Source organism: Ambystoma mexicanum, chromosome 5q (assembly GCF_040938575.1).
Source record: "Ambystoma mexicanum isolate Mex_15411 chromosome 5q, UKY_AmexF1_1, whole genome shotgun sequence".
NCBI classification, from domain to species: domain Eukaryota; kingdom Metazoa; phylum Chordata; class Amphibia; order Caudata; family Ambystomatidae; genus Ambystoma; species Ambystoma mexicanum.
The window spans coordinates 1327336139-1327361691 of NC_090933.1; the positions used below are offsets into that span (position 1 = coordinate 1327336139).

Here is a 25553-nt window from a genome sequence, read left to right on the forward strand (position 1 = left end):
CCATTTTATGGGACAATCGCCAAGGACCAATATGCCCTTACGCAGTACTTGCGGCTACAAACAACATACCAACCAATAGGGTGGTCTAATGGCTCGTTGTTGGAGCAACCTTCCGATTATCAGAGCAACCATTTACTGCTTTTATCATAAACCAACAGCCTATCTACCGCAAAGGAACAACGCGTGGCTCCAAATAAACTTTTGCTGATCGACAGCAGAGACAATAGCAAATCGCTGAATATTCACTAAACATTTCATGTGAAATAAATGTACTTTACCAAATGTACAATCCTGCTGTTTACTTTTAAACCACAGTTTCATATTCCGAATTGTGACGCACTGAGTTGTAACCTGATCTAACACTCTCTGTACCGCAAAGGAACATTGCGTGTCTCAACATGAACTTTTGCGGATCGACAACAAAGACAAATGCAAATTGCTGAATGTTCTCCAAACATTTGATGTCAAATAAATGTACTTTACAACATTTACAATCTTGCTGTTTGCTTTTAAATCACAGTTTCATATTCCGAATTGTGGCGCACCGTGTTGTGACATAATGTGTGTTGTCTTCCGGGTTCTGTGTAAAGTCGCGTAGTACTGGAGACGACTGGGCGCGTTTGATTACGCACCCTGTAACGTCACGGAGAGAGGCGGGGAATATGAATGCTTTGATAATATCAGGCTTAGGGGCGGGAGATATGATTTAGTGTCGCAAAAGCAAGTCAGCCAGGTCAATAGCGCCAGTCATAGGATTATCACATAATGTCGGCGCACACCAGCCGTATTTATCGTTTCTTTAGTGGACAAAAAGTTGGTTGACGCCCCTAGGAAATTGTACTATTAGCGGACAAAAGGAGTGCTCTTAAAACACTTTCACCCTGACAACGAACAATACAAACAACGTACTCAGAACACCCCCATTTTGTGTAATTGCAACCATTTTGGGACACTGCGAGTGTTCTTAGAACACATTCAACTAGACAAATTACAATACGGACAGCGTCCTGAGGACACCCCCAGTTTGTGTATTTACGAACAATTAAGTACACTGCGAGTGTTCATAGCTCATTTTTACCTTCCTTGCGAACAAAAATGACACATACTCCGTCCTCTAAACACCCCACCATTTAGTTTATTTACAAAATGTCAGAACAGCCGTGTTCTCCGTGGACAAATCGAACGCAACAAAAACGTCTAGCACATAAAAAAACAAAACATTGAACCTATCTCATACTCCCCCACCCGCCCCAAACACTCTTACACACCAACACACGGCACTAAATAGAATTTTTTATCCACGTTTCACTGCGCTGTACGCGGTCGTCTGCGAATACAAGATGGCGGGCGCCACAGAAAATCTGACGCGCTCCACGCCCCTCGCCGTCCAATCAGCGAACACGTTGCATGTCCGCGGACATGACGCAAGGCCATGGGCCAATCGGGGTGCTGTCCGCGGAGCGAACAGGGAAGTCCGTCCACGAAGCGAACACAGATATCACTAATTTTTTTGTCTTACATTTTGGTCATTTTTAAAAAAAACTACTGGACAGATTTACACCAAATTTACAAAAGCACGCTTTTGGGACCAGGCCGCCGCTCCTGCCGCAAATTTGGTGTAAATCCGTCCAGCGGTTCGGGCTGTAGCCGTGCGCAAGGTTTTTTCCCATTCAGTCTATGGGAAAAAAAAAGTTTTGGGACCCCCCCCCTATAACTTTTCCCCCCCTGGACGAATCCTCACCAAACTTTGCAAAAAAATTCAGAGTGACCCAACTACTTTTTTTGCAAAGTTTGGTGAGGATCCGTCCAGGGAGAGCGAAGTTATAAGCCGCCCAAAAAGTGCTCTTCCTATGGAAACAGCAACTTAACCATAACTACATGGCCACTACCGTGGCCTATATATATATATATTACGTGTATTCCCAATTGAAGGGTCCATATTGGAGATAAATGAAATATCCATATTTAAAATACACACCACATACATTTAACCCCAGGCATCATAAATTACGTGTATCCCCCAGTTTTACACAACAAACAACTATCCAATCACATATATTAATGATGTTTCAACACATCAATAAATAGTATATATTTGAGTAGCTTTAAAAAAGTCTCATCTTTTATCAGTGGTCCGATATCCATTTTCTTTGTATTATTTTGTATGATCTGTTTCATTTAAGACCTCCTTTCTTTTTTTTTCTTTTTTCTTTTTTTAGAGTTCGAGATCTTGATCTCTTTTTTTTATCCGATCACTATCTTGGAATACTAAGGGCAACTGAAGGTCCCAACTAGAACCTGCCTCAGCTACAAACTTCTTCAATATGTCCACAATGGACCTATTGTTCCTTTCCACTCCACCTGAAGAAGAAGGCCGATATGAGATGTGTAGTTTCCTTTTCACGCCCTATATTTGCCAATCTTTAGTCATCAAGGCACTAGTCAAATGACTTCCTCAGTCTGATTCTATCCTTTGGGGTAACCCAAATCTTGAAAAGATATGATTTACCAGTAGCGTGGCTGCTATTTGCGCACTGCAATCCGGTGCGGGAATGCATTCCACCCACTTGGACAGACAAACCACTGTTGATAAATATTTATTTCCCCTGGCTGATCTTTTTACAGGCCTAATATAGTCAATTGGCAAATCTGACCAGGGAAGGGTCAAACCTCTTTCCATTAATGGAGCCCTACGCATAGGTGAAGGAGGCTGAAATTGTGCACATACTCGACACCATCTGCTGCATAGTTCAACATCCTGAGACATATGTGGCCAATAGGGGTAATCTTTTAAAATATCCAAAGTTTTTTGTGAACCCCTGTGTCCCGCAGTTATTGCATCATGTGCATGATGTAACATCTGTCCCGCAATGACAAAGGCACCACCCATGGGATTTGCCCTGTTAGAGATTATCTAATCATCAATCCATCTTGTAACTTAATTCTATTTTGTTCTTCAACAGTTCCCTTCATTCCTCTTTCCCTTCATTTTCAGTCAGAGGATTGTGTTCTGCATCCGCCAAGTGATTATAAAATAGGCACTATATTGGGTCTTCTTTTTGCGCTTTGATAAGGTCCTGATCTGGGGTATCATAACTCCATTGCACTACAGGCTGCTCGACTTCTTTTGGAGATTCGGAGCGTCTGATCGCATCTACCTGTATTTCACCAAGCAGGTGTTCAATGGGAAACAACTCTCCCATTACAGCTCTCATTTTGCCAATTGATCTGCTTTGTCATTCCCCTCCTTGTCCTCACCTGGCGTCTTTAAATGGCCTCGGATTTTTCTCCAATATACTATTAAATCATTTTCTGACACTAGTTTGTCTATAGCTTGGATCATCTTGCCATGTTGAAGGTTTTTTTTGTTATATGTGAGCATACCTTTCGCTTTCCAGCCAGGTAAATATTCAACAAAACTATTTTGTGCATAATCCGAGTCAGTCACTAAAACTATCTCTTTGAGTTTATTTTCTACTGTGGTAGCAATTGCCTTATAAATAGCAGCTAACTCTGCTATTTGACTACTCCTAGATCTCATACTCACTCTTGGGATGTTGTGCGCAGCCCCCATTTTGCAAGAAAAACACTTTAAAAAGTGTTTTGGAACCCCTACGTGTCCCGGTCACCATTTCCTAGATTCTCCCCCTCGAGCCCGCCTCCCATCCCGCCCACAGGCAGTGATTGGCTGCCTAGCGTGCAGCATCTGGGCCTAACGCTCGCTCGATGCCACTGGCTCCATTTCCCCCAGCAGAGGCAGGTGAGTGGAGCCGCGGTGCGCGGCCCCATTTTGCAAGAAATACACTTTAAAAAGTGTTTTGGAACCCCTACGTGCCCCGGCCACCATTTCCTGGATTCTCCCCCTCCAGCCCGCCTCCCATCCCGCCCACAGGCAGTGATTGGATCTCCCTCATCCCATAACCAACCCTCCCAGGGCAGCCCTCTGCCCAGCAGCCCCTGCGGCTAAGGGCCCCAAGGCAAAGGGCGGCTCCAACAGAGGCGGTTCCAGAAAGTGTCTGCAGGTGTCCGCAGGGGAAGCCAATGATGCCAGCAGCTAACAGACACCAACAAAAAATGTAAGTGTGGCATGGGTGGGGTGTAGAGCAATTACTCTACACCAGAAAGCCCCCGCCACTCTACCTTGCCTTATCTTCCCATAACATAGACTGCCATAGACTTAGCCCATGCATACTTAGAAAGTTGTGTGACCACCAGCCGGATTTCAACCATGACAGTGTTTGAAATGTTGCCTCGCACTGCATCCTAACATACTAGTCAATGTTAACAAGCGTCACACCTGTAGGGCACTGGGGATGCTAGCCTGCGTCACATCTAGATAGGTTTGTTTGGGTGGGAGAGAGGTACAACTCTACCCAGATACCGGCCCACTAGGCAAAACCAATATCGCTCATTGTAATCACCGCCCACTGCCCCAAAAACTGCATTGTTAGCAGGGCCTCTGTGCCCAAATTGCATTGTGGGACCTCCAGACTGCATTGATAGCAGGGCCTCTGTGCCCAAACTGCATTGTGTGACCTCCAGACTGCATTGTTAGGCCTCTCTCCCACTATACAGGTGTCTCAAACTTGGCGGGGCCTCTGTGCCCAAGTTGCGTTGTGTGACCTCCAGACCGCATAAATAGCAGGGCCTCTGTGCCCAAATTGCATTGTGTGACCTCCAGACTGCATTGATAGCAGGGCCTCTGTGCCCAAATTGCATTGTGTGACCTCCGAATAGCATTGTTGGGCCTCTCTCCCACTGTGCAGGTGTCTCAGACTTAGCAGGGCCTCTGTGCCCAAGTTGCATTTTGTGATCTCCAGACTGCATTAATAGCAGGGCCTCTATGCCCAAATTGCATTGTGTGACCTCCAAATTGCATTGTTAGGCCTCTCTCCCAGTGTGCAGGTGTCTCAAACTTGTCAGAGCCTCTGTGCCCGGGTTGCACTGTGAGATCTCCCAGCTGCATTGCCGGGCCTCTCTCCCACTGTGAGGGTGTCTCAAGCTTAGCGGGGCCTCTGTGCCCAAATTGCATTGTGTGATCTCCAAACTGCATTGCTAGGCCTCTCTCACACTATACAGGTGTCTCAAACTTAGCAGGGCCTCTGTGCCCAAATTACACTGTGTGATCTCCGAACTGCATTGTTAGGCCTCTCTCCAACAATACAGCTGTCTCAAACTTAGCAGGGTCTCACTGCCCAATTACATTGTGTGATTCTAAACTACATTGATAGCAGGACCTCTGGACCCAAATTGCATTGTGTGACCTCCATGGGCCTCTCTCCCACTAGACAGGTGTCTCAAATCTAGCTCACTTGCACATTCAGCAAACTCTCAAGTGAGACAGAAACCACCAATGAATTACGGTGGTGGGTCACTCTAACCAGGGCCTCTTAAATCACAAGGTGAAAGTCCAAGCTACGCCCATCCAAGCCACCTAATCAGCGGATACCCTTCCAAACCCACACAGCCTGCTCACCACAGTAAACCACGCTTAGGGAGACGGACAGTAAAGAGAGCCACTGATAACACCCAATAAACCTTAACTCCTCCCTTCGCCACAGACGGAGCCCAAACCACCGGCGGACACCCCCTCACCAACCACTACACCACAAGACCACAAGACAACCCGACCTAAGCAGGACCAAACAAAGACCAAACAACTCTCAGTCCTACAATGCAGCGCAAACAACCGATTCCGAGGAGAAGACAAAGATGAAAGAACACACACATCAGAACAGCAATCTAGAACAACCACAGACTGGACCCACATAGGCAGGAACACAAACCGAAGGAACTCTGAGAGAAGAGCAAAATCCCTCTACCTAACTCCATACCTCGCAGACAACTGGCCACCACGGCAATCCAACCCAACATTCGAAACAGCAACATCAATCAACCTAACAAAAGCAAGTGGAAGAAGGATGGCCAAAACAAACAACAAACAGACGACCGACCCAATAACCTCCTACATCACCAAAGCAAGAGGAACTTCCAATCAACAACCACAACTCCCGGAAGACGAACCCGATGAAAACACTAAAAACCCAAGACAAAACCTAGAAGAACTCTTCGAAGACGCTGACGCCCCGAACCCCACAGCCCAACAAGTGGCCGACCAAGAAGGAAACCTCAACACCGAGCAGAAGACGACCTCAACAAAACCCAAACCAAACACCTCCAAACTTCACTGCAATCTAATAAACGCAAGATCCATGTCAAAACACTCAACAGAGATCTTCGACCTACTCGACGACAACGGCATTGACATCCTGTTCATCACAGAAACATGACTGGATGACAACTACAAAATCACACTCCAAAGCTGCCTTCCGACCGACTTCAAATGCCTACAAATAAACAGAAAAAACAAAAAAGGAGGAGGCATCGCCATAGCATTCAAAGAACACCTGAAAATAAAAACGAACAAACCACTCAACATCCTCAACTGCGAAACCATGGTAATACACCTAACAGCGAGCCCAAAAACCAACATCACATTCATCCTGGTATACAAACCACCAACATATGATGCAACATCCGTTGATAACTTCATAGAAGCCACCACCAACTTAGCCATCAACCACGAACACCTAATCATCCTGGGGGACTTCAACATCTGGTTTGAAGACAGCCAAGCCAACTCTCAAAACTCACTAATTGATCAACTCAGCGCCATGAAACTACGACAGCTAGTCAAAGGAGCAACACACTCGGCAGGACACACCCTAAATGCAATTTTCACCAAAGAAAACCTCATCACCACAGCACCTCCGATACAAATACTATGGAGCGACCATCTCATCATCCTATTCATGATTACTCTGCCTACCCAAGCCTACATCCAACATCCAAAACTAACAACCACCACCAAAAGAAACTGGAAACACGTCAAAGAAAGCAACCTATTCGAACAACTGGAATTAACGAAACCCTCAACTACAGAACTGGAGCTAGCTGACCTAGACGGGAAAGCAGAGATACTGCACACATGGATTGCAGATACTACAGACAAGATTGTCCCAGAAAAACCGTTCACCCCAGCAAAAAAAAGAGCAATGGCAAAATGGTTCACCCCACAATTAAACGACATGAAAAAGGAAAACAGAAAGGTGGAATTGGAATGGAGGAAAGAATATAACCCAGGGAAAAAACACTGTACCAGAAACAAATCTGTGCATACAAGAAGGAAATTCAAAAGGCGAAGAAAAGACATTACGATGACAGAATCAATAATGCCACCAACTCACAAAAAGAAATGTTTAACATAATTGAAGAAATGAGAAACCCACCAGGCTGTGATAACACCCCAACCACCTCAGAAAAACTATGCAAAAAATCAATGACATCCGTCAAACCATACAAAAGCGACCAACCAACCACAACATATAACCCAACTAACCCAACTCGGAAACACAACTCAAACTCCAAAGCTTTCCTGAAATATCAGCAGAGGCATTCGCAATGCTGGTTAAACGAAGCAAGAAAGCGGGATCACCCATGGACCTATGTCCCCCAGACATCTACAAATCAATCCTCGCGCAAGGATCACCGGCAGAACACTACAGAAACCTTCTAAATCTATCACTTTCAACAGGGACTGTACCGAAGATCTTCAAATCAGCATACATCAAGCCACTCTTAAAAAACACAAATGGTGATGTAGACGACCTTTCCAACTACAGGCCGATCTCCAACATCCCCTACCCGGCAAAACTTCTAGAAACCTACGTATATAAACTAACCCAAGAACACGTAGAAAAATACCATCTGCTGGACCAAGCCCAAATTGGTTTCAGACCAGCGAGAGGAACGGAAACAGCACTACTATCCATCTGGGACGACCTCAAAACTAACGCAGACTCAAACACTACCTCAGCCCTTATTCTGCTCGACCTCTCCGCAGCCTTTGACACCGTTAGCCACGACACCCTGACCAAAAGACTAGAAGACATAGGCATAACACACACAGCACTACGCTGGACCAAATCATTCCTAGCAGACAGAACAGAGACCGTATGGATAAAACCTTTCAAATCCACTCCACCAGTCAACGATTGCGGAGTACCACAAGGATCCTCACTATCTCCACTATATTTCAACATCTATCAGACTCCAGTCATCAGAATCTTCAAAAAATACATTACATGTTACAACTACGCAGATGACACTCGGATCATCTACAAAATCAAAGACACCGATGCTGACCATCCAACCCTAACCAACTGTCTAAAAGAAGTCTTCAACTGGATGGATGCCAACAACCTGAAAATCAACCCAGGAAAGACAGAAATCATGATCGTATCCAAAGACCAAGAGAACGAAACCACCGTCCCATGGCCAACAGAAATGGGAAACGCACCAACACCATCGAAGGTGGTAAAAAATATGGGAGTCCTAATGGACAACAACCTAACCCTGGAACACCAAATAAATGCAACAGTGAAGAAATGCTTTTTCCTCCTCCGCACGGCAAGAAGAATTCTGCCTTTCCTCTCCTTCGCGCACAAAACACTCACTATCGTCGCCCTAATCATGTCTAAAATCGACTATGCAAACAGCCTCTACCTCGGAATACCAGAATACCTCCTTAAGAAACTGCAAAGGATCCAAAATGCAGCAGCAAGACTACTCCTCAAACTATCCAGAAGAGACCACATCACTCCAGCCCTAAAAACATTACACTAGCTCCCAGTAAAACATTGCATCACCTTCAAAACAATGTGCATAATGCACAGGGCAATCAGCGGACAAGGAGCAGAATTCCTACAAAAGAAAATAACAGTCTACAAACCAACGAGACCCCTCCGATCAAGCAACGAAATCCGCCTGGAACTCAAACCATACCATAAGAAAAAACTTGGATGCACCTCCTTCTACCACTTAGCTGCAAAAACCTGGAACAACATCCCAAAAGAAATAAGAAACACTGAAGATCACCTAAAATTCAGGAAATCACTAAAAACCTGGCTCTACAACACCACAGATTAAACCAGGAAACCAAAACTGGAAAAGGATGACTAAACCAAAAGACACGGACATCCCGGACCTGAGAGAGTAACGCCCACGGCACCTGGACGGGTGACACTGGCTAAACTGGAACACAGGCGATACGCACGGAGTCAACTGCCCCAGACAACCCCACCAACACTTTCGCCCGCCCCCTAATTAACTACTGCCAGGTACCATATGGGTGTGGAATTATCGAGATATTGGCAATTGCTCCACTACCTGAGAGGTTGTCATTGGCAGGTGCAATGGCCACAGGAGTATGAATGGAAGATAAGGGAGCTATGAGATAGCATGTCAGAGGCGGGGGCTAGAGGAGTAAGGAACCTGCAGGCCAGTGAGACCCAGTCCAGGACAGAGCCGCAACAGGGGAGACTATGCAAACAGAGCGCATCAATTCAGGATAGATACGCAAACTAACCAACCCCTACTAACTATTTCCCTTTCTGCATACACCTCTCACACTCCAAACCAAACACAACCAAAACCTACAGCACAACAAACCGCACAAACTTCACTACACTGCAACAACAAAACAAAAACACACATAGCCTTGCACAACAGTAAACGACGACTACCGGCCGCAAACACCCCAGGCCCAGCCAACGGACCCACCGGGCTGAGGCCGCCAACAGCACATCACTGCCCTCGTGCACTTTTCCTGCTTCCTCCCACTAACTCAACCCCCCCTCCCGTTTCAGAGCCACCAGAGCGCCAGGGGACCTCTCCGGTGGTGATAGTGCGCGGTACAAATGTCCTTGAACATTAACATTAACACATTTAAACCATATATTTCCTGTTCCTGCTACAAGCTCTTTCTCCGTATTATTTTCCACATGATATGCGCACCCATCTACATACACTGTTGGTAAATCCCTACACACATCCTCATTAAAAGCTTTGTGGGAAGATTGTTCAAATTCATTCAAATTGGATTCTATTTCTGCTTCATCAGGTGCCCATTCAGCCGTGCAATCGTGCAGATCCGCCAGCCCTTGGGCAACTGCGCTCTTTTTATTCTGCCCATATTTTACTTCCACAGGGAACACCTATAATGCCAACATCCAGGAGGTAATACCGGACTGTGCCAAATTCCCTGATTCAATTCTTTTACTTTGCAGAAACGGTAAGGGTTGGTGATTCGTTTCAATAATTACTCTTTCCCCTTGAATGATGGGACATCAATGTTGCAATGCCCAGACAGTGGCCAGGAGTGCTTTCTCACATTCACTGAATTTAGTTTCAACCTGAGATAATGCCTTGCTCGCATATGCAATAGTCTTGTTATTTAAATCATGCCTCTGAGATAACACTGCTGACATACACTGATCAGTGAACCCTATATCTACAAAGAAATCTTGGTTCTTTATAGGATATGCCAGATATGGTGCCTTCATGAGGCATTCTTTCAGCCTGGCCACTGCTTCACATTGCTCCTTTTACCACCTCCAGGGTACATCCTGTTTCATTAACCTAGTTAAAGTTTGGGTAATCTCTGCATAATTTTCAATACATGTTCTGTTATAGCCTGTCATCCCAAATAAACTCTTTAATCCTTTCAAATTAGTAGGATCTTTCAACTTCTGTATTGCCTCCACATTTTATTTTTTTGGATTCAACCCATTCTCAGTCACCTCGTGGCCTAAGAAGCTTGAACCTGTTCCTCTACCATTTTTGAACATTCTGGGACATCCTCCAATGGAGGAACCTCTGTGCTCTCCTCTGTGTGGCTGTATCTCTTTGGAGAGTTGACACATTTGAAATATTTTGGAATCTTGGCTTCCAGTTCAACATGTGGTTTTCCTGTTTGTCTCATTTAAGTCAAATAGGATGCAATCATCTTGGTGACGGCACACTGTCTCACTTGATTCATAAGGATACACAGATTGAATTTTAAATATTCCATTAGGTTGAGAATCCAAATACCCTGACAACTCATCCTATGCATTCACATATCCTACAGGGATGTTCCCGATCACTGCATTATTAAAATCTGCAGTATAATGTGATTTTTGCATTGCCATTCCTAATGCTGAATTCTCTTCTAAATTAATATCCTGGCACCCTTAGTTGTCCACCAGTATCTTAAGGGGTCCATCCCCAATCTCCACCAGTGGTGTATATTCACATTCTAGCCCTTGCTGCCTCATGGATTCATTTAGACACATAAATGCATCAGAATCCATCATCTGCTGTCCCTTTCTGTGTTTTAGCATCATGGTAACCTGCCTGGTTAATGCAGGAATGGTAACATCCTTCTTCCCCTGTAGCTCAATCGCATATGATACCATCTGTGCACAATGATAACCCTGTCTTGTCTTCACATTCAGGTGCAGGACCCCCCAATCTGGACCACACTTTGTGATTTTGGAAGTCCAGCACCTTACAAATTCTATGCATAATGTAATTTCCCAAATAAAATGTATTCTGTGCCCCACTATCTATCCACACATTGTGACAGATAGTTTTAGGACCAATTGTGATTTTTAACATGCATCTTCCTATGACTCTATTCCCTGAGTCCGGATCATCCAACACAAAAATGTGTTTTTATATTCTGAATTTCGGAATCAATTATTCACTGGAGTATTTTCTCATTAATGAAACTTCTTTCCTGCTCCAGTGCTAAAGTGGCTTTTATCATTTCAGAATGACCATTTACACGGGTAGGGATCCATGGCTGCCCATCTCCCATTTGTATTTCAGAAAGGGTCGAAATGTGTTTTTCTGTGTTCATCTCTGGCATGACAGGTGGCTTACATTTGTCTTCTTTCAAGAAAAAGCATAATGTGTTTGCATCTATTTCTGTTTGTCATTTTTTCTTGGGGTCCAAATAAATCTCTAGAGACTGCTTCTCTTCTTTACCCTGCATTTCACTCTGACACATTAGAATGACAGTGATACTAGGCACACAGCCATTCTGACGATACACTTCCACTGCATCATCTGATTTAGCCACTGTATGACATTCTTTTATACTCTTGTTTTGTTACCTCACCTTCTTAGGCCTCAAAGGCTTTTTGGCTAGGGACCATAAGACCCCATTTACCCCATCAATGAGGGGCGACAACCTTTTCAGACAATCTGTTCCCATCAGAAATGGGATTTCACTGAGAGATGTAACCAATACTTCCTGTCTCATGCTGTGTTTCCCTATCTTTATGTCAACCTCAGTGACACCGTCGATAGGTATCTCCTTACCATTAAAATTGTGTACCAGAACTTCATTTTGGCTCACTTTGGTATAATTTTGTGGGGATCTTCCTTCATTGATACTTTTCACTAGCTCTTTGGACATGATCGTGGCCTGTGCACCCATGTCAATCATTGCAAATGCATTGCATTTCTCTTCCACAGTGATGGGAGCATAATACTTGTCCTCGACTTCTTCCAGCACACACAAAAGTGTAACTTTTTGCTGATTTCAGGACTCGCCTTTCTCAGTCCCTTTTCACTTTTTGCCAAACACATGGGCAAGTTAAATGATATCTTTCCCTCCTTTTTGCCCAATTTCATATTGGGAATCTTTGTCTATTTTTCCATGTTCAGAACCCATTTGGGGTGTAGCCACCGTCTGCCTCTCTGAGCTGGGAGTTAGCTGAATTACAGAAATAATAATTGCAATAACAGAAGCAGTGGAGTAACTTTGCTGAAAATGCTGGGGGGGCATGGCATCCGAAGAAAAGGTGCCCCAGCCAAATGAATGGGGACAAAATGGTGTGCCATGAAAAATGGTGTGCCACGGGACAAACACCCATGTCCCCCCCTAAAACTACAGCCATGAACAGAAGCAAAGCTGGTGTCATTTTTTTCTCCTTTTCACATGTCTGATGAGCACTATTTCGGTGGGGGAAAGTAACTGGGAAGCACCTTGGGGATCACCTTACAGTGGTAAATGTGTTTACCGCTGGAGGTAAAAGTAAGAAACAAAAAGGGGTAATACAAAAGCAAGTTAGGAAATGTGCGCGTGGGTGTGTTCCTCCATGCATGCTGAGGTGGAACTGAGACCTCCAAGGGTATAGGCTGGTGGCGTAGATAAGTCATTGACAATAGGCCAACGCCAAAACCTCCTACATATTTTAGTGTGTTGGCCCGGTGGGAATAGACTGCTACTGAGCGTGGCAAGTGTGTTCCATGCAGCCATCCGGGAATTCAATGGCAAGTGTGTTCCATGCAGTCATCCATGAATTTAAAGGGAACTAAGTCTGTGAGATTAGAGTAGTGCTGCACACCGTATCAATGTGTCTCAAATTGAGTCCACATTTCCTGAACTGGCGAAATACCTAGAGGCAAAATTATATGCGCACGAGGTGTGGTAATCAGACAATGCCATAGAGGGGCATGACCGCATTTGTGGAGAAGTGCAGAAAGAACCACTGAACAGCATCTTTGAAGAGGGCAGTATAATCCAGGTGTGTCTTTTGAGATTGTTTAGAGCTACTGACAAAAATGCTGTAAAAGACTGACAAGGCTCTGTGCCAAGATCTGGTTCCTTGTGAATCGATCTTTACGGATGCAGGAAAATGATGCTGAGATAGTTAGCAGATTACAGCTCAAATCAGATGAAGCTGATGAGCAGAAGAAAAATCTAAAATCGGAATAAGAGTTATGTCAAAAAGAAATGCAGTCAAAATGCAATGAATTAGAGACACAAGTGTCTCAGAGAAGGAAACAATTAGAAGACAGCGAGCAATAACTAAGACGTGAAAGGGTTGGTAAGCGACATTAGGCAAGATAAAGATGATGTTATCTTAGAGATGCAAACTCTCCAGAGGGACAGCATGGAGAAGGAAGGTGAGATCCAAGCTACTGAACAAGAGATAGCTAAAATGTTCCAAGAGAAGGACAGAAAGGATAGGGAGTTTAATCAATGCCAAATGAAAATAAGTGAGATGCAGGATGAGATTAATATAATGGGCGATGGAAATAATGACCTGTGTCAGGAGGCAGACCGGCTTCAAAAAAAGTTCAAAGATTTGGAAAAGCAAATGTGCAATTTCAGATCTCAGGAAAAGCAACAAGACGCCACATTCAATGGGATTGAGGTCAGCCCCATTTCTACACGAGGGAATAATGTCCCAGTGGCTATACAGGTGTCTGGGCCTGGTTGTAACGCATTTGGGGGGTTTGTCTCACCCATTGGGGGTTGACACCAGTCCCATACACCTGAAAAGAAGAATGAACAAAAGAATAATGCAACTCCAAGTATAGCGCCAAGTAGCCCTATCAAAATAATGAAATCAATCAAGGCCCTAATTAAACCATTCAATAAGGGAGGTGATTGCTGCATAGAGGACCACCTGGAAACAGTTCATGATATATTTAAAACCATACAAATACCCAGCGAACAATATAGACAGTACTTTCATTTAACTCTTGATGCTGCTACTGCAAGCATTATCCAGGGCTTAAATGAACAAGAAACAGGTCATGGGCAGAATATCAAAAAGAGGTTAGACATCATTTTTCACCATATCGGGCATTGCAGGATGCAAAGAAAGCTGCATATACCATGACAGCCAAGCCAAATGTATCACCTCGTCAATTTCTCCAAGATTTAAAAAGGGCTTTCTCTCGCTTTGATGTATCCTTTAGTCCTAATTCAACTGAATTTAAGACTGCCTACTGTTATTGCTTACAGAAAGACATATCACAGTAGATTCACGAGTTTGATCGCAAGAAGTCACTGGAGTGGATTGTAGAACAAGGGCCAAACTATATGAAGTCATATTGTCAGAGTGGAGAGAGAGATAGAATTAAAGAGACAAAATCTAACGACTCCTCAGCAACAGTAATGGAAAGCAGATCTGCTAAATTGCCACTTGAATCAGCCCAAACTCAAGTCAGAAATAATATGACATCTGATCAGAGTGGCGCACCACTGAGGCCACCATCCCAAATGCTGATTTTCCAGTCACATGATCCGAGCAATAGAGAGACTTACTTTAGTCCTAGGTATATGGGAGACAGACCCAGGGGGGGGGATATTGACCCAATATGTCAGGCATAAATAACAATCGAAGATAAAATCAAGATCAAAGAAACAATGGTCCATACCAGACATTGGGAGGACAACACAGTTTTGACCCCAATACCATGGTATATGTCAATCGGGACAGACCACGATACATGGATCAGTTAATTGAAAATGGAAATCAGCATAGGGGACAGTTACCACAAAATGAAAGACAAAACATGTATTATGCCCGTGCCATTATAATCAATCACCACCACCAGTGGATCACAACCAAAGAATGGTTACACCCTGCTCCCCACCTCCCATGAATCAAGAGTTCAGGAATAACTCAAATAGAAATCAATCTCCTGAGAGATACCAGAACAGATTCAACCAGGGTGAAAGTAACCAGTACCGGCCTAGGCCGCAAAGAGAAGATTCTAGAGATATTGACAGATTTCAATGCCTTGATGCCCAAGTTAAGATGCCGTCTGAACAAATAGGAAAGCTCTTTGCAGTTCAAAAACTGCTATCAAATGAGGGGGAAGAAGGTCGCAGGAGCGATCTAGTGCCATCTGATAATAAGTGACTAAGCACTTCTAGACCCTGCAATGATAAAGGTACAGAATCCCATGAACCAGTCTTGTGTAACGGCCCTGAGTTGCATGCTGACTTAAACACGAAGATGACGACACATGAGAATGAGGTAGGGGATACAAATACACATAAAATAGGGAGTTGGTTTAATTTAGCGTTGAACCAGACTATCGAAGTGTGTGCAAATGAAAAAGAGAAAGGAAAAAAATTAACAAGAAACTCCAATAGAGCAAAGAGGCAGATTCAAAAAGACATCACATGCCATGATAAAAAAACGGATGAAGGAGTAGGCTTGACTGGTAAAACATCCTCCCTAGATGTTCAAAATGCCTATAAAATGCAGACAGAAAAAAGGAGTACCATAAAGGAGGGTACAGATCGATCACCCGAGGAGTACTTTGAGCCACACCTATTTCAAGAGATTAAGATAACAGTAACCACACCAGAGAGAGATAAACATCCTGGGCAAGAAAAGGATAAGTCACTGCATGATTGTTGTAAGTATGCTCAGTCAAAGGAATGCAGTGTGAACATTGATGGTCCCCGGATGGAGGGACGAACAGTGGCTACACTCCAGATGACTTCTGAACATGGGGAGATAAAGTTTCTCAAAGTGAAATGGGCAAAAAGGAGGGAAAGATATCCTTTCACTTGCCCCTGTGCTTAGCAAAAAAGTGGGTCCTGAATCATCAAAAATTCTCACTTTTTGTGTGTATTAGAAGAAGTTGACGACAGGTATTATGCTCCCATTACTGTGGAGGAGAAGTGCCATGCATTTGCAATGATTGGCACAGGTGCACAGGCCATAATTATGTCCAAAGAGTTGGTAAAAAGTGTCATTGAAGGGAGATCCTCACAAAATCACATCAAAGACAGACAAAATGAAGGCCCAGTACATAATGTCAATGGTGAGGAGATACCTATCGAAGGTGTCACTGTGGTTGATTTAAAGATAGGAAAACACAGAATGAGACAGGAAGTGTTAATCACATCTATCAGTGAAATCCCATTCTGATGGAAACAGATTGCCTGAAGAGGTTGTCGCCCCTCATTGATGGGGTAGAGTCCTGTGGTCTCTAACAAAAAAACCATTGAGGCCTAAGAAAATAAAGTCGCAAAACAACAGTGTAAGCAAATGCCATACTGTTGCTAAATCACATGATGCAGTGGAAGTGTGTCTTCAAAATGGTTGTGTGCCTAGTGTCACCGTCATCCTGATGCGACAGGGTGAAATGCAAAGTGAAAAAGAGAAACAGTCCATGGAGATTGATTTGGATCTTAGGAAAAAATGGCAGACTGAAATAGATGAGCACCCATTGCGCTTTTACTTAAAAGAAGAGAAGTACAAGCAAAATACTATCCCTGAGGTGACAACAGGAAAACATATTACAACCCTTTCTGAAATACACATGGGAGATGAACAGCCATGGATCCATATTGGTATAAACGGTCATTCTGAATTGATAAAAGCCATGTTAGTGCTTGAGCAAGAAAGGAGTTTTATTAATGAGAAACTAGTTCAGCGAATAATGGAAAGGGAGGAGATCCCACAATTCAGAATTAAAAACCAACACGTTTCCAATCCAGATTTTGAAAATAGAATCGCACCTTGCAAGTACCTTTCAAGTACCGCTTACCTGTGAGACTGTGCGTTTAAATGGTGGCTGCAATCTTGGAGACTATTGGACTTTTGGATTGCAACTAACTGCCCCAGAAGGTGAACAAATTGAATGGACATTATTGCCTACGATTTACACTATGGAAATTTTACTTACAGCACCTTTTTCCTTGTTTTTCTGTAGGCATTGTGGCAAGTGACACACCCCTTTTGAGGCGTACTATATATTGTGCACGCACACACACACACCAGTGCGCGCGCACCTAGCAAGTACCTTACAAGTACTGCTTAGCCGCTTTGCCGCGGTGCTGCTTTGCTGCTGCTCTGCGCCACTTTCAAACAGCTAGTTATACGGGGTGTTGCCAGATTTGACTAACTTATTCTATCAGAAGTAGTAGTCGGAACTGTCTTTGTGGTGTGTATTGGGAATTGTGTGCCTTGGGAAAGAAAGTTGTGGATAAAAGAGAGGGACAAAAAGAGTATATGCTACACCGTTTGTACTCCTTGAAATCGAACATGCCTGATTCTTTAGGTCTGTTGATAAATACTTCTCCCATGGCAAGTGAGAAGCTAAAACCACTATCTCGCACCTCCAGAAAAATGATCACGCTCACACCAGTCCTAAGAACTCTCTAAAAGAGACATCCGCTCCTTCTGTGCCAAAAAAAATGAGCCTACGACCAATCAGGATCCACCTTTCCCTGGCGGGATTTTTCTAAAATACATATTTTCAATGGGCGCTGTCATCCGAAAGGAACCTAATCCATCTTCCATTTTAAGGGCAGATGTCATTTTTTACGTCATTTTATTTTCTCTGTCAAGAGAAGCGCTCACGCAGAGTGCATCTCCCATCAGGCAAAAAAAAAAAAATATCCATACCCAGGTTTAACAGCCCACAGCTCGGGCCAACAAAGCTCAGGCTGGTGGGCCGTTAAATGCCACGTTCGTCCCGGCAGCGGGGTGTGAAAACTACATCTGTAACCCAAAAAAAGGGATGAAGAATCCAGGGGAAGAGAAGAACCTCTGGAGCAAGGAGGCCCAGACTTGAAAGAATTCTTTTTTGTGGGACTTCTACAGGTTTCCTTTCTTTTCAAAAATTATAAAACACTGAAGGCCAAAGACATTATCCTTTTCACCTTCGAATTCATTTGTTTAGAGTGCGAGGGTCAGAATAGTACTATGGACACAGGATGGTTTTGTTTTGGACTTCGGACACAAGCAGATCCCTAGTTTTGAGTTTGGGTAGGGAAACTTCGCTAGTGCAGGGACAGCGAGGCCTTTTCCCAACCCAGTTGGTGTAATAACAAAAGTCTTCAGCCAGTCTAACTTATGTCCCAGTATCATTCCAGACTCCTCAGTTATCGCAATCCTATGCAAAAGAAAGTTCATCCATCGCTTTTGTTGTAAGAAACGTGACAGGTCATGCTAGCAAATGTTTATACAAAGACAGGAAATGTAGAATGTGGGTTTACACAATGTTGTATCAATCCATTGATTTGTAAACACTTATCTTAATTTCCTCCATTTTTTCTTAAATGCTGATGAGGGTTAAGGTATGGAAGGGCACACCCTGCAGATTTGTACACAAGCACCACCTCCTCTTTACCCCACCTCCTCCGTCACTACCACCTCCCACCATGTTCACCTCTTTCCCACCCATCCACTGAAATCATTACCACCTCCTTCACGTTACCCCTCCTTCACGTGACCCTACCACCTCAGTCACGATCAGCTCCCTACATGATCACCTCTTTCCCACCCCCTTACCCCACCTCCTCAGTCACAACCAACTCCTTACATGATCACCTCTTTCCCACCCCCTTACCCCACCTCCTCAGTCACAACCAACTCCTTACATGATCACCTCTTTCCCACCCACTTACCCCACCTCCTCAGTCACGATCAGCTCCCTACATGATCACGTCTTTCCCACCACTTTACCCCACCTCCCCAGTCATGATCAGCTCCCTCCATGCTCACCTCTTTCCCACCCGTCCACTGAAACCATTACCACCTCCTTCACATTACCCTACCTCCTCAGTCACAACCAGCTCCCTACATGATCACCTCTTTCCCACCCCCTTAGATCACCTCATCTGTCACTACCCACTCCCTCCATGGTAATGACAAGAAAGTTTAAGACAACATTCCCATCACAGTGTCTTAAGTAATCAAGACTCTGGGCATGTATCTCGAGCCTAGCCTTACCATGGATAGGCAGGTCAATGCCATTGCATCCTTCACAGCCTATCACTCTAAACTGATCAATGCAATTAGGCCCCTCCTCTCCCAACAGAACTGCATCACCATCGCAAGGGCCATCATTGGTTCAAGGCAGGACTATTGCAATGCCCTCTTTGTTGCGACATCCCAGAAGAATCTGGTTAAACTCCAAATAGCTCAGAACAATGCCTTAAGGGCTGCAACAGGCATCTCACGCAGGGACCACATTTCTGGGGTCAGGAGGCAGGTACACTGGCTACCTGTCAAGGAAAGGATTGCGTTCAAAACACTGGCCTTCACACATAAATGTTTCATGGCCTGGCGCCCCCCTACTTAGCACACAGGATCACCAAACAGACCTCCAGACCAGCTAGGTCTGCCTATGCCAATCGTATCACTGTACTACCCACACGTAGAGTACGGGCTGGGGGTTCCAGTTTCCCAACCATGGGCGCAACATTTTGGAACACCCTCCCATCCCCGATCAGGATGATTGATTCTCATGCAGCTTTCCGGAAGGCCATCATAACCAAGCTATTTGTCTGAATGGCCCATCCCATCATGCTATGCATTCTTGTGTCTGTATTCTTCCTGTCACTCATTTACTGTTTGTTCTGTAAAGTAACTTATTAGCCTGTAACCAGGCAAATTGTATTAAGCATTTCTCTATGGGCCACACTCCTGTAACCCTCAAGCAAGCTCTCTTACATGTCCTTATAGCGCCTCAATGCCTGTGGGCTGTAGCGTGCTCTCCAAACCCAAAAATAAAATAAATACATTCCAGCATAAATCTGGAATAGAGGTGGTCCCACTAATTAAAACAAATGAATCGCCTCTGTTTCAGAATGCAGTTTACACAAAAAGTCAGGGAAAAAGATTTACCACAAATGGAGTTTTTATTTTTAATGTGAACACAGTGACATATTGGCTGAAGCTCAGTATTCATGTTATCAGCATTTCACTCAGTGTATGAATCCTGGTGGGAGACATTTACATTAGACATGTCAGTTTATCCAAGACCAGCTTTATTTTATAAACATTATTCCTTCTTGGAATTTAGAGAACAGCTGTGATATCATTACACCCACAACTCTCATTTCAAACAGAAAGGCACCATTTCATTTCCAAATTTGCATGACCTTTACTGTCTCACAACACAGCAGACATTTCTATTCCATTTGTGCTTTCTACTCTATTCACAAAATGTCACTTTTCTAAAATACATGTCCACATAATTTGACATCTTCTCTGTGCCCTTCTCATCAAACCAATTTCTTTTAAATTAGTACTTTAATGGTGGGCATGCCCCCTCCCTTGTGTAATCACACCCCCACATGTCGATCCCAGGCTAGGGAACCATCTACTAATCCTAAATGCACCAATAGAGATAGGCAATAGTGTAATAGACTAGAGGGGATCCTGGGGAGAAAAGGAAACTGTAGTGCAGTAGAACATGCTACAAAAAGTGGAAACACTGCAGCATTCAGCGAGGATGGCACTCCTGGTGAGGCATGCATTTCTTGGAAACGGGCTTCTAGAGTAATACTGGAGATTCCAGTTTTATGGATGCCATTATCCATGTTTTCCCTTTGCAAAACCGTCTTTGCACATGTGTTCTGCCAAGCTTAGTATAATTGTCATATGAGAATATAGCCTTCTCCATTTTTATTATTCAGGAGGGCTCCAAATAAACTAAATGTGCGGTATTTTAATCCTTAGGTGTTGATGTTGAAAGTAAAATTACTTTATGGGGGTGTACAAATGTAATTCCCAGTAGAGACATTTCTAATGGATTCCTTCCTGCCACAGTTTACTCATTTATGATATCCATATCCCAGTGCAGCTGTTCTCTAGAAACATTTCGGCCGTCAGGGAGCTCAGCATGGCTATGTGTCTGGTCCGTCCAAAGCAGCCACGCTCCCATGACCTCTGTTCCTTTTTCCTCATTCATGACTAAAAGGTAAGCACGCCAGAGACCAGATATCCATTGGTAAGCACATGAACAGTTTTATAAGTTAAAAGGGACACAACCATTTATTTATTTTAGAATCAAGACTATGGGCCTCATTATAGCTTTAGGGGTACGTATCAACGGTGCGGGTATGGCACTGGCATGGTTCACACCGTACCGCCAAAGTACGAGTTTTACTCGCGGGTGCCCGACACCCCGCCAGGTCTGACCTGGCGGGCAGTGCGGCACCCACAAGCAAAACCCGCAGATGCACCGGCCCTGTTATTAACTGTGCCGGTGCATCCATGCTACCCATCTCCATTCTTCCCTATGGGGCAGAATGGGATGGGGAGTGCGGTAACACCGCCACCCGCGAATGGCAATTACCGGCCCATTCAACTCGTAATGGGCCGGTAATTGCCTATTCACGGGTGGCGGTGCCGGATGCGAGGTTGGCGGTAGCCGTGTCTGCCATACAGGCATGGCTACCGCCAACCTCGTAATGAGGCCCTATTCTACTACACAGCAGAGTTACCAGCGTTTGCATGAAAGAGAAAAGTTAAAGAGGTGCCATTAAGAATCACTGCAAAAAGGGAGTATACAAATTTGACAATTTTTTATTCAATGCTGGTAAATAAGACGTACCTTATGACTAAACCAGTTACCACACTCAACGCAGTTCTGCATTTTTTTTACTTGCATGTGTCTGATAAAATAATAAGATGTGCCTTCCAAGCAAACCCTTTCCCACAATCAATGCATTCTTAAGGTTTCTCACCTATATGTGTTCGCTGGTACTTACTAAGAAATCCCTCTGTAGCAAACCCTTTCCCACATTCAATGCATTCTTAAGGTTTCTCACCTGTATGTGTTCTCTGGTGTCTGCTAAGCGCTCCCTTCTCGACAAACCCTTTCCCACATTCAATGCACTCATAAGGTTTTTCACCTGTATGTGTTCTCTGGTGTCTACTAAGAGCTCCCTTCTGAATAAACCCTTTCCCACATTCAACGCACACATAAGGCTTCTCACCTGTATGCGTTCTCTGGTGGATAGTAAGCTCTTGCTTTGTAGCAAACCCTTTCCCACATTCAGTGCACTCATAAGGCTTATCTCCTGTATGTGTTCTCTGGTGGCCAATAAGAGCTACCTTCTGAACAAACCCTTTCCCACATTCAACGCACTCATAAGGTTTCTCACCTGTATGTGTTCTCTGGTGTCTGCTAAGCGCTCCCTTGTGGACAAACCCTTTCCCACATTCAATGCACTCATAAGGTTTCCCACCTGTATGTGTTCTCTGGTGTATACTAAGAACTCCCTTTCTAGCAAACCCTTTCCCACATTCAGTGCACTCATAAGGTTTTTCACCTGTATGTGTTCTCTGGTGTCTACTAAGAGCTCCCTTCTGAATAAACGCTTTCCCACATTCAACGCACACATAAGGCTTCTCACCTGTATGCGTTCTCTGGTGGATAGTAAGCTCTTGCTTTGTAGCAAACCCTTTCCCACATTCAGTGCACTCATAAGGCTTATCTCCTGTATGTGTTCTCTGGTGGCCAATAAGAGCTACCTTCTGAACAAACCCTTTCCCACATTCAACGCACTCATAAGGTTTCTCACCTGTATGTGTTCTATGGTGATTAATAAGTTGTTCTTTTCGAGCAAACCCATGTCCACATTCAGTGCACTCATAAGGCTTCTCACCTGTATGTGTTCTCTGGTGGCTACTAAGAGCTCCCTTCTGAGAAAACCCTTTTCCACATTCAATGCACTCGTAAGGCTTCACACCTGTATGTGTTCTCTGGTGGATAGTAAGCACTTGCTTTGTAGAAAACCCTTTCCCACATTCAGTGCACTCATAAGGTTTTTCACCTGTATGTGTTCTCTGGTGTCTACTAAGAGCTCCCTTCTGAATAAACGCTTTCCCACATTCAACGCACACATAAGGCTTCTCACCTGTATGCGTTCTCTGGTGGATAGTAAGCTCTTGCTTTGTAGCAAACCCTTTCCCACATTCAGTGCACTCATAAGGCTTATCTCCTGTATGTGTTCTCTTGTGGCTAAGAGCTACCTTCTGAACAAACCCTTTCCCACATTCAACACACTCATAAGGTTTCTCACCTGTATGTGTTCTCTGGTGATTAATAAGGTGTTCTTTCCGAGCAAACCCATGTCCACATTCAGTGCACTGATAAGGCTTCTCACCTGTATGTGTTCTCTGGTGGATAGCAAGCTCCCCCTTTGTAGCAAACCCTTTCTGACATTGAATGTACTCATAAGGTTTCTCACCTTTATTCATTTGCTGGTGGCTGATAACTGTATCATTCAAATGGACGTCATTATCAAATTCAGTGCACTGATAAGGTTTTTCACCTATGTCCTCATGTGGGCAGTACGTATGCTCTTGAGATGGCAATTGTTCCCACATTTTGTGCACATGTAACGTGTCTTGCCAGTTTATTTTGTCAGGTGCCTTCTCTTAAGGGGAGCCTTTTCAATTAACCTTTTCCAAATTCAGAGCACAAATGAAAAAATGCTTTTCTTACTGCACATAACACTGTCATTTTCATGCTAGATATACCTCTCCCCCAGGATTTACAGAATGACAGGATTTACAGAATGAACACGCTTGGTTACTGGATGTTACCACAAAGGGGTTGCATGGCTGGAAGCCATCATGTATCAACAGGCTTCGCAATCCCAGTTCCTATTTACTCTGAAAAGTCAACTTGACCCCAAATTTGCACACTTCTAAGATGCTTGGAAATTGCATATTCCAACAATGAGGCTTTTCACCGCGATAGTCCAGAGAATCGAACAATCACTGTTTTTGCTTTTCTGGGGCAATCACCTATTAACATAAATGGAGAAGCACATTATTAGTTTCAATATGTTCACAATCACAGGCAGCATATGTAATAAGACTCTACTCAGTAGTAGTGATGTGAACTCCTCCCGTAGCAACTTATTTGACTTTGAAGTGCCATCTATTGGGGAAAGGCGCCCTAATAGGTGGCAGAGAAGTGGTGCTCCAATGGGAACATTTAGTGGAACAGAGTTAACAGGCAGCAGGACTAATGCGATTCATTTCTATTTAGAAATGTTTTGCATCCAAAACAATAGGGAAAAACACAGGCTTGGTGAACAAATATTTTAAATGCATATTTTATATATTTATTCAGAAATGACTAAATTAGCACATGGAAGCTCCCAATTTCCATACACAAATGATAAAAGGCAGGCGTTTGCCACCAATCGGGCGCCTGCTTGACCAGTCCATTATGTAACCACTGATGATTGGCCCAAACATGAATAATATAACCCAACAAACAGCACTATCGAGGAAACAAGGACAGAATTGTAATTTAAAAGGGAAAGCGCCAATCTCTTCCCATGGTGAGAATGGCACAGGCCATGCTGCCACTATATTCAAACTTTGACTTTAAACCTAGATTAACTTATTTTTTCTGTCAATGCTGGAGATGAGGGATGGATTTGGAGTTTGTGTCAGAGACCAAAAGAATCAAGTGTATGAGAGACTCTGTGAACTCCACAATATCACCCCATTTGCCTTCCTAATTTTTTATATAAATGCCCCCTTTCCAAGTACTAAATTTAATTGGCCAGAGGGATCCCACTTCCGTTTCCCTGTACAAAATACCACAGTGTAATTTTCAGGAGGTGGTACACACTCTGTTTTACTGTTAAGGAGTGGGTGTAAATGGGTCTGTTACTTACCAGGCTCCCCTAACCTGACCCAGACCCATTTTTGTGGATTCTAATCCTTGCACCTTAGGTTCAATCTCAGGATGCCCTTGTACCCTCTGTGCTGTGACCAAAAACTGCTTTCATCACATCCCTGGTAACTAATGGGGGTGTTGCCCCATCACCATTGATATCCACAAATTAATGCCACCATTTAGTGATTACACACATTATTCCAGTTGATCTACTGTGGAAATTCTACTCAACCTATTCCAGGGAAATCCGCTCAACATAATCCCACAGATCCATGATCTGAAAAGGACGAGAATTCCAAAGCCTGCATCTCTTGCAACCCATATGGCAGCGACCCTGGAATAAGATGTATGCCCGTGTAAATAGTATGCATAGTCACCCCAACTGTCCACCTGTTTGTCTGCCAAACCTACATTTATTGTGTGTCTGGTGTAGGTATTGTGTGTCTAGGGTAGGTAGCTATCAC

The 25553-nt window shown here is 43.9% G+C and overlaps 1 protein-coding gene and 1 pseudogene across 1 annotated transcript in view; one reads left to right on the forward strand and one right to left on the reverse strand.

Annotated features, from left to right (window-relative positions):
• Nucleotides 1-25553, reverse strand: part of LOC138498532 (zinc finger protein 850-like) — a 511734-nt gene that overhangs the window by 342587 nt on the left and 143594 nt on the right. The window contains exon 8 of the mRNA XM_069622312.1: nucleotides 22257-24200. Within this exon, the coding sequence (XP_069478413.1) occupies nucleotides 22257-23777 (1521 nt within the window). The 5' untranslated portion in view covers nucleotides 23778-24200. The remainder of the gene's footprint in view (nucleotides 1-22256; nucleotides 24201-25553) is intronic.
• Nucleotides 1-25553, forward strand: part of LOC138498530 (zinc finger protein 585A-like) — a 1446290-nt pseudogene that overhangs the window by 201995 nt on the left and 1218742 nt on the right.